General features: G+C 40.3%; 1 protein-coding gene across 2 annotated transcripts in view; it reads right to left on the bottom strand.

Annotated features, from left to right (window-relative positions):
* Positions 1-402: 402 nt before the first annotated feature.
* lingo1b (leucine rich repeat and Ig domain containing 1b) overlaps positions 403-12,945 on the bottom strand; it is a 26,380-nt gene continuing 13,837 nt past the window's right edge. Inside the window, exons 2-3 of one of the 2 annotated variants that reach the window (XM_015953682.3) lie at positions 8,089-8,201; positions 403-3,431 (exon numbers count right to left, since the gene is read on the bottom strand). In XM_015953682.3, coding sequence (XP_015809168.1) covers positions 1,572-3,431; positions 8,089-8,097 — 1,869 coding nt within the window. In that variant the 5' untranslated portion in view covers positions 8,098-8,201 and the 3' untranslated portion in view covers positions 403-1,571. The remainder of the gene's footprint in view (positions 3,432-8,088; positions 8,202-12,945) is intronic. The other variant, XM_015953681.3, reaches the window with a different exon arrangement.

Below are 12,945 nucleotides of genomic sequence, written 5' to 3'. Positions count from 1 at the left end.
AATTAGCTCTCTGAAGATTATTTCAGCACAAGAATTCTTTATTCACATTCATTTAGCATAAAATAATACCCTGTAGTATAAAATGCTCTTCATTTCATTGGGATTTCCAGTTGGCCACACTTTTTAAACAAGTATAAGTAATAGTTGAAGAACACATTATCTTCTGAACAGACCTCAACCATGAAATTAATTGGACAACATGAAAACCTCATGTGGCTTAAAACTCAATTTTAAATATAAATACTGTTCTATGGGAAACCTTTAGATAGATATTTAAGGCCACAAATAAATATTGCCACTACTTTTGGACTATATGATACCATTGTAACATTGGGAATTTGTTTAGGTGCTCAAATGTCAAATAGCAAATGAATCCCCATTTTTAAAGTTGATATGTTTAACTTTTCTTTGGGGGGGGGGGGGGGGGTATGCATGACAACAAGCAGAAACAACTCTATGTCAATTTAGTTACATCAAAACATGTTTACTGGATGTTTAATCTGCTCTTTGGATTGCAATATTCTCAGAAACCATAGCTATTAAAAACAGTGCTATGGGTTATAGCATAATGTACATGGAAGATTAAAATACAGAAAAAATATCTATATATTGCAACATTGAAGATACATTTAATGACAAACCGTTGCTGGTTGAAATAAGCAGATTTAAAAAAAAATTTCATAAGCAGTGTGGTAACATGCACACTTCTTATTTTACCAGGTTTGGGGAAAAGTCCAGCTGATGGGTTCTGTGGGCTTGAAGTTGTCTTGAGAAATTGACTTTCCTGCTGCACCTTTTGAAAAGTGAGGTTACATTTTAAGTTTTGGACTCCTTGGGACAACACCGCCAGAGAGTTCAGAGAAAATTTCAACACACAATTTAATGACCCTGGAAAAATAGCAGAAATGCCAGTGCTCGCTAACTGTTCTGTATAGATATTACAAATGAGATTCAACAGCTGATATTACACACCTCCAAAATAATTTTCTTTGTCTTTTGGAATTTCCTTGTGTTTTCCTTGATTTTTGCAGAAAGCAGAGGTGCAATTTCTTAATAAATTTACCTGAAAACAATAATACTTATGAAAGACATCTGGTTTCCTTGTGATAGAGAAAAAAGAATACCGCTGGGTTTTCATTCAAGATATCCGTGTGCTTCATCCATCAAAACCAAAAGTAACTTTCAGAGAAAAAAATAATCTCAACACGATATTTTGAAATTAGGAACCATATCTTTAAAATGATTCCCCAAGTCCTTGCCAACAGCAGCCCCTTCGTCAGGTTGTGTAACTGTGCTTTATTTATATGCGACCCTTATTTGATACCAGACACCATACTGGTTGTTGGGTGCATGTTAGCATACTGTACAATACACACATGTACAGAAATCTGAACCAATGTTCAACGTTTTCTTTAGAAAAAATTAGTCCCTGAAGTAAAAAAAAATGTTGAGTATAGTTTCAAGATGCACTTTGAGCTGTGCTACCACTCATAAACCGATTACATATTTTAAACAATGGTAGTATGCATCCCAACTGCAGTTTGTAAGCTCACATAACTTCCTCGTAGGATTCACATGATTTTCATATTGAATTGTACAGGTGCCTCAGTTGGACTGGCTTCCTCTGATTCCTCTTTGCGTGGCACATATTCAACTTCAATACTTGACTTGGTATTGTCTTTCCCTCTACTCCAGAGGAATAATAATACAAGGCAGAAGAGGACCACTCCAAGAAAAGAGATAAATCCCATGGTGGTTGCAACAATAAGTGTTTTTACATCAAAGGGAAATGGAACCGTTGCCCGGGTCACATTAGCAGCTTCTTCACTTGGCTGGTTGGAAATAAAAGCAAATGTCTTGTTTGGCTGGTGGGGCCAATTTGGAGAATAGCTATGCACAAAAAGGTGGGCAGCTTTACTGTCATTGCCTGCTGCATTACTGGCAATACAGATGTAGGTGCCATTGTCCTGGATCTGGGCATATCGCACCTCCAGAGTACCTTCACTGGACACAGAGAGCCTTGACCCCAGTTTCTTGGTAGTTATGTATTCCTTTTTTGGAGACTGCCACATTATCATTGGAAATGGATCACCTTCTGCCTTACACGAAAAATATACTGTAGTTCCTTCATCTACATGGCTTTCTTGAACCTTGTAATCCACAATCTTTGATTTCTGGCAAGTGAAGTAATCAGAAGGGAGTATATCTGGAAAATCTTTGAACTCTTTTCCTTGCACAAGCACAGGTGAAGCACAAATGGGCTGTTGTTTGTTAAAGTTAAGCCTCCACCTCCGACGGAAGACCCACAGTAACCGGCAGTCGCAGGACAAGGGGTTGCCAAACAAAGCCAAGGTCTCCAGGTTGCCTACTGAGTGAAAGACAGACTCCTGTAGGGTGCTCAAGCTATTGCTTGATACATTAAAAACACGGAGATGGTTAAGTCCTCGAAATGAGTAGGGCTCAATGGTCACCAACCTCCCACCAGCCAAATGAAAAGCCTGGAGCTTCTGTAGATTGAACAGTTGGTTTCCTTCCACAGTATGAATGGGATTAAATGACAAGTTCAGAAATCGAAGATATCTTAGGTGACTGATGGCTTGGTAGGGAATGTCAGTAAGATTACAGTTTGTGACAGACAACGAAGTGAGGTTGAGTCCAAACAAACATTTTGGTGTCATTGTATCTAGGGCAGACATCTGAGAAATCTCCAGTGCTCTGAGTCGGTACAGCCTCTTGAAGGAGTAATCCCTTATGACACTGACGTTCAGATAACGTAATCGAAGAGACAACAGGTTATGAACATGGCTGAGGGCATCAGTGGGAACCGAAGCCAGTTTGTATCCCTCAATATTGAGACTTTCAAGGTTGCTGAGGCCATGAAATGATCGAGGTGAGATAAATACTAGGTCATTGTCACCAACTTCCAAAGCCCTCAGGTTATACAACTCTTGGAACATATAGTCAAGCAGTATGACAATTTTGTTCTCACTTATATCCAGCTGTGTCAGGTTGGTCAAACCTGTAAACACCCCTAGCTGAATGAGCTTCAGCTGGTTGTTACGTAAACCTAGAGTTCGAAGATTCATTAAGTTCCCAAAAGCCCCCGGCTCAATGGATGAGATAATGTTTTCGTTGAGTTGCAACTCCTCCAGCTGAGGGTAATTAATAAACTCTTCGGGCCCCAGAGTTTTCAAACGGTTCTTGCTGAGGTCTAACTGCCTTGTTTCTGTGGGGATGCCTTCAGGAAGAGCAGCCAGTCTCCGTCGGTGGCACACGACTGAACGCTCCTGTGCGTTGCAGTCACATCTTGAAGGGCAGCCAGTGGTGGAACCAGAAAGGACAGTGCCCAGCATCAAGATCAGGATGGGCTGCCAGCATGCCACCAAGTAGCTGTGCCCTCCTGCCTCTCCAGACACCATCCTATTGTTTACCTGTGGAAACATGGAAAAATAAATCACTGAGACTTTCTATGAAATTCTCTAAATTAAGAATTAAGTGTAGACAAATACGAGCTCAAGTGGTCATTCAAATCTATTGATATATGGCAACATTTTGTTGAAATTTCCATGTTTTGTTTTTTATTCTTCTAAATGCAATGCAAAAAAATTGAAGATAACATAAATGAATTGAATATAGTCCATTACAAATGTGCTTTCCAAAGAATTTTGGTTTATTGTAAAACATGCTGAATGTATACTCTTCTAAATAGCATTCTCGCATTAGAAAAGCTTTGCAATTTTGCAAGAAATGGAAAATCGTGATAATTAAATTTGTAATCTGTACATTCCTTCAAAAAAAAAGCTTAGTTTCCTTGTCCTCTGCACATATTTTGATTCTGGTAAAATCCCTCAAAAGTAATGGAATCAGCCAATCCATGAAAGGGTTTGGTCACACAATACACCTTCAGTGCTGACTTCTGAATTAGCACTAAAACATTACCTTCAAATATTCTGCTTAAATTAACAATTTTATTGACAGTGAAAAAATGCCATGATTTGTTTATGTGGTTGAAAATTTACATGGAAATGAAACCAATCTGTTGGCTTGATTTTGTGATTGCATTACAGGGAATATCAGTTTGTGGCAAATGTAAACAGAGGGATAAAATAATGTCAGACTTGAAACCATATACATATATATGTGTATATATATATATATATATATATATATATATATTACTATGACTTAAGGCCTCTTTCATTTGGTAAAACCCCCCAAGCTCTCTTCTCTTGCATTAAGCACCAAGTACAAGTAGGTCTAAGCTATATTTGTGAGATGTTCTCAAGAGGGGGCTTTAAGTGGTTATTTGATTAGCTTTTATTGAATACTTGGCCTCACTGCAGCTTTATGTATGCAATCATGACAAAAGTTTAATTACTGCTTTATCTTGGCTTTTGTAGACTTAGCATGTCAATTTTTGTCATTTTCATTGCTCTGTTTGATGTGAATATTTGCTTTGTAATTCGCGTTGAGATGACTTGCATTGTGAGTGGGAGCTATAATTTATACTTTTGCATAAGGGAGGTGTATTTATCTGCATCTCATTTGAAAACTATTATGTTGGCTATGCTCAGTTAGATGAATGGACATTGTTCTGGTGCATTTACACTCCAAAGTGAGAAAAGGATAATAAAAAAAAAAATAAATAAAAAATTGGAAGACTCTGAAGCTTTATGTGGGACATACTAAAGCGTTCCTCAAAACTGAAGACATTGCTCGCTAGATGCATTTTTATGTATCGATTGTATTTTTATCTCACCAGATAGTCATGCATCAACCATTCAGCTGTAAATGTAAAAATGTATGTCTTCTTACTCTATGGGATGCACAATATAACAATTTTTAATCCCCCAAACAAAGGATGAAAAACAAATATTTAAGAGGGATCCTGTTTCTGGTGAATGTTGTCATCACATAGAAGTCTACACATTAAAGGAGAAAGAGCTCTACATCTCAGCTTTCTCGGCACAGCCTAGCTTCTAAGGAAAAAATATGAAGCTAGTAACTGTACTAAAATCCCCAGAAGGTAGTTGCAAACAGTTTACTGCTCCGAGGGGATCACAGACTTTTGCCAGGAGGAGACAATGCTTGTAGATTGAGTATAAATGTGAGTCCCAAAGGTAGCATTTGCAGTGCCCAGTTTCTTTCTCCAAATACAAATCTTTGATCATTTGTTGCATTAGTTTTTTTCTTCTGTGACTACACAGGGAGCACTATTGCTGTATCACAGGCTCCAGATTCATCTTTACATGAACACTGAGATCTTCTCATTGAGATGCTTTACTTCTGACATCACAAATGGTCATTTATTAATGTCTAACCATTTTTTTTTGTCAAGAGTCCTGTTAGGAAACAGAGTTTTCTTAGATATTCAATCATAGACAAATAAACAGGGCAGTTTCAGCATAAATATAAAGCAGCATCCAAGGCTAGTTAGTACGTGTTTGTTTATGTGATAACAAATGTCACCGATTTTTTAATTAGTGCAACATCAACCATTATTTTAATGCCAGTTTTACAGCTGCAGCTAACAGCAAATCACAACAACATGAAGAGTTTGTAGTTGCTGCATGTAAAGATGTAAAGATTCTCTTTGATTTAGATCCTTTTTATCTTCTTCACCATATTCTTTGTCCCCATTCTGACTTTCTCTATCATGGTGATAATGTTCCTGTCCTCATTTTATATTGATAGCAATGTGCAGGGCAGCAATAAGCAGTGACAAGCCTTTCATCTTCTCCTCTTTCATGACTGCTTGTGTTGTTCTTGTGGACCTCTCACCCCGCCGCTGTCCTCTCTTAAAATAATATCTGAGCCCAACATCAGATTATTTTTGCCGCGACCGACTGTGGCCCTGTGTGGTTTACATGCAGGTGAAGCTGAGAGAAAGACGTGCATGTCACGTCTCAGTGAGTGTCTGTAGCAGAATTCAGACAAATTAACTTTCTGCACCAGTGCACGTGTGCCTTTCAGCTGTTTTTAGTTATTAAATACCTTTGTTGTGTTGCTTAATATTGGGGGAAATATATTAGGAATGTTTCATTGTAACGGGAAACAGAGCATTGACTAAGCTTATTGATTATATTTCTGCTGTGGGCAGAAAAATAATTTTGAAGAAATAGCAGCAAATTAAACTGTTATTTCAAACTTGTTGAGAAAAAAAGACAAACTGTTGAGTTTTTACATTTTCTGTGCAATAGATGCTGTCTTCCATTATCAAAAAAACATATTCAGAAGGAAAACATGGCATACCTTGTTTTGTTCACTGTGCAATATGTGGTCATTATTTTTTAAATCTAGACTTATACTAACTAGCCAGTGGCATGGTTTCATTTCATCAATTGTTTAACTGAGTGCTCCTCTTATAAACTACTGGCAAATACAAACATGAGACCTTTCTTTGCTTCTGAAATGTTTACAAAATGCAAAGGATGAAAAATTATAGAATAAATTATCATTATTAGAGTGCTGGTGTTAATAGAGTAGTACAAATAAAAACATGCAAATGGAAAACATGAATAACTCAGGCACAGTGACTCCAAATATAGTTACAATTTCAAACTAGACATATAAGCAATAACCTCTGCCCAACATAAAGCACAGCCAATAAGATTATTAATGACAAAGACTATTTTACATTAAAATTTAGGGCCTTCAGCTTTCCCAAATCTGACATGAACAGGTGAATAATGGTGCCTGGGTCAAAAAACTTGGTGAATAAAATTGTTTAACACATGGGAGCCAATCCAGTTGAGATGCACCTGCATGAGGTCCTCAGATTCTCAAACGTTCTCTTTTTATGACCGGAGCATCCTCTGCCCCCCTGGGCTCTGAGCCAGAAAAGCACACACTTTGGAAGCTACTGCATTAAAGATACCACCCCTGTGCTTATTTTAGAAAGAGATGGATGGTGACAAGAGGAGTTAGGATAATTATAGTGATGATTGTGCAGGACCAGAAAATGTAGGAAAGCAACTTTTTCAAGACTTGTTTTTATGTTATATTTGATGAGTTCAACAGCTGATTTTGAGTCGTGTGACTCCGCAATCAAAAGAAAACCCTCACAGCACCACTCGCTCATTGCCTTGAAACCAAAGTGGTTGGAGTATATTATTTGAAATTTCAAAAGGGTGTGAAATTCTTCAGGGCCTACACATGAAACTTCAGAATTTATTAAACGCGTTAAGAAAACGAACATAAAAAGGAAAATCACTGACATTCATGAGTTTTCTTTCCTTTTTCAAAACTAGAAAAGGTTCCTACCGGACAACATGACATTTGGTTACAATAAATCATCATTTAAAACAAAAGGGAAGGAAATATTAAGATTTAGACAAAATGGTTTGATTTAGAGCAGAAGTCCCCAATCCTGGTCCTGGAGGGCCGGTGTCCTGCATGTTTTAGTTTGAACTGATTTAGAGTGAAAAAAAAATGCTAGAATGATGTGAAGTTTATTTGACCTAATCTGTCTAAAACTTGGTTCAAACAATATGATTAATGACAAATGAGCAAATAAATGTCAAAGCACCAGGGCCTTGGTGTGCTCTTTACAGACCCTGGAGGATACTGAGATGTTTGCATTCATACCAATTAATTTGAACTTAGACAGGTGACACTGAAGATGAATAGCCTTTAAGAAGTGACCACATAGCTAAACCCCCACCAGTGCAGTACTGATATAAAACTCTGTTTATGTTGGACTTGTTTAGCTTTTTTACAGCACACTTGCATCACCTTCCTTGTGAATTGTTGCTAATTCAAATAATCGACTATCTCATAACACCATAAACTACATTAAACCAAGGACTCTTCCAGCTGTAAGGCAGCTTGTTTAGCAGTAGTTGATGCAGACCTAGTGGGCTGTTAGTGTTTTATTGTGCTGTGAAAAGTATTGATTAGTTTTCTGCTTCTGTTTTTTGTCATCATCATGTGTTTGAAATTAGCAAACTCATATTTCAGATCAAGATGACCTGAGTAAATACAAAATACAGTTTGAATTTATTATTCATTGATTAAAGGTCCATTATGCAAGAATGAAGAAAGAATGACCCCATGGATGTAGTTTTTTGGAGGGGCAGGGGGGCATACCTGAGACATTAGACTGGCGGTACTCAATAGGTGGCCCCCCTCTTTGTGGCCCTTGAACCCTGCGCACCCCCACCCCCAATGCCCGATGGCCGACCGGGAGGTGTAGGATAGAGCTGAGGAAAATAAGCAAATAATCAATGCATGAGATGTGATTCAGCATCATAGAAGAGTAGCATAATCAATTATAGTGGAATGTAGTTGTGTTATTTTAAGGCGGCACCAGCGTAGCATCCTAATCTGTCAGAATGGGTGTTCTCCACATTTACCGGGTAGGAAACTTTGGTCTGCCTTTATGTGGTACTGCAGGGCTGAGCGCTGGAGTTGTAACCTGAGACCGAATCTGAACCGAATCAGCCCGTGAATTGTGTTAATTGAACGGGTTGCCACTGGCGTGCTCTGCTCACTCAAACAGCGTCTGAGAGAGAGAGATAGAGAGGGGCACGTTGTCTGCTCACTCAAAAGAGAGAGGATCAGAGGACACTCCTCCAAACACGCATTTCTTTCATAATGTCATTATTATTTCACGTGGAAGCGCTCAGTCAGACTGAGTGTTGTGATGTCGGGAGGTCCGGTCTTGGGGAGGGAGTGGGGTCAGTGACGGTGGCTACAGCATAATCAGCTGTCCCTTTTATTTAGGGACACGGAGAAGTTAAAAGTGGAGAGGAATAGAAGATAGAAGTTTCTGTTCCACTTTATTCTTTTGTTTCATGATGGTAAACTGATGTTAAATTCAATTTAAAGAAATATTAGAAGGAAGCTTTGGTTTATTTGGAGTTACAGGAGATCTTGTTTCCTGTCTGCTCCTCCAGAGACAGCATGGCCATGAGGGTCACGTGGTGAGGGCCACACAGAACAGGTTACTGGAAAGGTTTTTAGCTGGTTAGTCAGATGGGTAATTTAATCCTAATCCAGTGCACAACCTCCACATTAAACATCTTAAATATTATTGGAAGTGTAGTTTACATTTTTTTATGTTTTATTATTTTCTGCATTAAACAGAACTTGATTCAGTCTCCAACATTTCAGAGATGAGATTTTTGGGTTCAAATTACATAGCAAACTAAGTCAATCATTTCATTTGGTGTTATTTCTGACACCCTTGAACAGTGGCATAAGGATTTGACTCTAAAGCTGCTCAAAGACATTAAATACGAATATATGAACCCATTATGGATTTTGTAACTTAAATTGAAAGCAACAATTGGACGTGTCCTATAGGTTTTCAGTATTTTTTCAGATTTGTGAGTATTTGCAAAGCATGTTTTTCTCAGCCTAAGGAGTGACTGTTGAATGAGGAAATAGATTTTTTTTTACTTTGTTAAATCTTCTTACATGTTTAAAATCTTTTGTCCTAAGGACTGTTGTGAATGGAGAGTTTTTGGGGGATTGCAGGTTGTGTAAGACACGTTTTGGAAAAAAAATAATAACAAATTATCTGACATCTTCTATTTATTGATGAAAACAAATCCATTTGAAATAGTCGTGATGCATCGGGATATCGAATCAAATTGAATTGTTGACACAATAATCGTAATCGAGTCAGGAAACAAGTGAAGACTCACACCTCTAGTGTAGGAATGGCAGCGGTGTGCTTGCACTGTGCTGTTATATGGCAGGCTGGTGTAATGAACCACCAGTAACCCCCCCAACCCCCCCCCCCCCCCCCCCCGCTCCGACAATCCAGCAGCAGAACCCCACCCCCCATCCGGACCCTTCAATTCCAGGTGTGTTTTGTTGAGTGGCCCTCAGACCATTACATTTGAATAAAGCCTGATTTATCCTTCTCCGTCTGCGTCAGTGCGGAGCACACGCAACGCCATTATCCGTCCTTGCGTAGGGCTCCGGCAGGCACGCAAGTACATACGGAGTCGAGCCCACTTTTTTAAACATCCATCGAACGAGACGGATTACGCAAGCTTGTGATTGGTCAGGACGCCGCTGTTGTTTACAGCGCCGCCATTGCAAAGAGAGCCGAGGATAACTAGCGGCAGACACAGAGAAGCTTGAAGAATACCTCGCGAAAAAACTCTAAAAATATGAACGTTTAATTCTCCCGTGACTGGAGGAGTGAAAAGATGCGCAGCAAGCGTTTTATTTGTGGACGGAAATGACAGGAAACGTGGGTTTAGAGGTGGGGAGCGCATGAAGCGGTGGGAGAATGAGAGACAAATATGTCCGTGTTAAAAGTCTCTTATATACACAAAAAACACAATATACCGTAAATCCTCTAATACAGGCTGGTATTCAATTAAAGGCGGGGTCTCCAATTTTGGCCGGTGTCGGAGTCAGCGGAGGTAAATAATGGCCGGTCTCTTATTGTGGCCGGGTGGAATGTGGTAACAAGCAAGTATGAGCGTCCCAGCGGCAGGGTTATAGTCCCCAAATCAACCAGCAGGAGGCAGTAGAGGTTCACACAGACCTTTATTAGGCTTTTTTTCAACGCTTTGTAACGCTACAGACACGATCCTCTATCACGCTCCTACCACACAGAGTCACGGTGTCAGTTAACCATGCTAATTCAACCCGCTCCACAGAACACACATCACCTTCCCTGTGGCTTACATAACACTCACACAACACGCAAATCAGCACATAGGAACTAGCAGAACGATAGGAAACACATATAACACAATACCCAGAATGCACCTGGCTTACAACCCCAGACAGGTCATTACACTATCAAGTTCAAAGAGAACGTGCTGATTATGCTGCAGAACACTCTTGAGAGCAGCAGTAGGGGTGTATGAACTAGTCAACTTCACTATAGTGACTTTTTATGCCTGTCGTCGACTAGTCGCTGTCACGTGATAATGACTGGCAAGATGCAGCCCTCGGAAAAGACAGCAGCCTGCTATCAGCAGGTGACAAGCTCCTGCGCTCGGGGGGTGGGGGTGGGTGGGGGTCAACGCGCTGTGCCAGACCGTAGGTACTGACACGTGATCGTTCATGTCGGTTCATTTCCTTTAATGTTTTCTGTCTTTTATTTGCGCCTGATGTGTATCGCTGCTGTGGAGAGGGGCACATCAACTTGTCCTCCGACGCACAGATCACTGATGCGGCCGGCAAGCAGGGAGTGCTCCGCTGTTTTCGCGGTCGGTAGATCTGCCTCCTGAGCACGGCCACAGTAACAATCAGGTGTTGCCACCTCAAAAACTAATTTAACACGCGATCGTTCATGTCAGTTCATTTCCTTTAATGTTTTCTGTCTTTTATTTGCGCCTGATGCGTTTCGCTGCATGCTGTGGAGCGGGGCGCTGCGCGCATCACCTTGTCCTCCGACGCACTGATCACTGATACGGCCGCCAAACAGCGAGCGCTCCGCTGTTTTTGCGGTCGGTAGATCTTTTAGAATTGCAGTTCAAAGGTAACTCATGAGGTGAATATATATGAACCCAGGTAGCAGTTTTTCTTTAGGATTGAGAGGAGATGCAGGAAGATAATAAACAGACAGGACAGAAAAATAGTCAAATAAAAACAAGTTAGTTTTTGTACCTGCTGTTGCAACAAACAGACACCATTGAAGGTCATCAGAAGTGAGGAACAGAAAATGAAATAATTATTTTAATGTTTAGAGCAGCAGGAACTCTGAGAGGCTGCAGGCGCATCAGTGAGTTTGCGGCCGCTGCGCAGGGGGAGGGGGGAGAGGGCTGAAGCAGGGGGAGGGGGGAGAGGGCTGAAGCATGGGGAGGGGGGAGATGGCTGAAGCAGAAACTACCGTTGTTAAAAGAAATGTGATTAACTTTGAAAATGTGGGCGCAATTTTAATTGTCAAAAACTCCAGCGAACCATTAGTTCATTTTGCTCAATTAGAAATAGAGGCCTGCCTCTAATACTGGCCCTCCTTCCAATAAAGGCCTGGGGCTTGATTAGCTTGCGTCAAATACAGGCCCGGGCCTGTATTAGAGGATTTACGGTAAACACACTATCTTGGACCGATACATGACAGGATACCACAGAACAGCGCTACGCCCTCTGTGGTCCTGCCGGGCAATTGCTTTGCAACGCTCTCCAGGAGACGGAGAAGTATGAAAGCAAAACGCTTCCGTCAATCCGTGCGTGTCTGTCCCTTGCGGAGCTGATGGAGAAGCATAAACCAGGCTTAACCCTGCAGTAGACCAACCTAGCTGTATATGAAGTATCTGAACCCCTAAACTTAATAGCTGATTGTAACACTTTGACTTTCCGAAGAACAGAGATTGCTGTTTTGCTTTTTGAGATCATATGGCCAACTTCACGTTGTCAGAAATATTTTTCAATTCTACAGGTCTGACAAAAATCTGGTCTAATTATGGCTAATAAAACTGCACTCAGCTTTCCAAATGATGTGTTTAATTGGAGTTAATTCATGATTTAACAAGTGTACCAATATGTTTTCACAAATGTCCAGCTTGGTGTGGACTGAAAGCAGCATAAACAGAAGAACAGAGAAAACAGAAGAAACCTTACCTTTTCACAGCACTGTAGGTTTAACACTTATTTAATCTTAAAGTCCAAGACATCTCAAACTGTGCATTCATCTTCTGTAAAGCTACTGTATCGGTAAACTAAAACACTTTACTGCACACCTAATCAATAAAGAAGCTTGTAACTGCAGAAAAGAACTGCTCCTCTTAATGTACAGTGTACCAAATCTGTTTTTGAAGATTAATTCTTAATGCTTAGGTGCTGCAGGGATATGCCCCCCCCCCCCCCCCCCCCCCACACCCATGTGTTGAGGTTGCAGAGTGTGTGCACACCTCCACAGGAGAAGTGTTTAACAGCACCACAAAAGCGGGCTTGCCAGTAGCGAGTCAGAAATAATTGTATCAGTCTTACATGTTCTTTTTATGAGCTGCTGGACTGGAAATAATCAGATTC

Source organism: Nothobranchius furzeri, chromosome 9 (assembly GCF_043380555.1).
Source record: "Nothobranchius furzeri strain GRZ-AD chromosome 9, NfurGRZ-RIMD1, whole genome shotgun sequence".
Classification (NCBI taxonomy): domain Eukaryota; kingdom Metazoa; phylum Chordata; class Actinopteri; order Cyprinodontiformes; family Nothobranchiidae; genus Nothobranchius; species Nothobranchius furzeri.
This window is presented reverse-complemented; position numbering and strand designations above follow the sequence as displayed.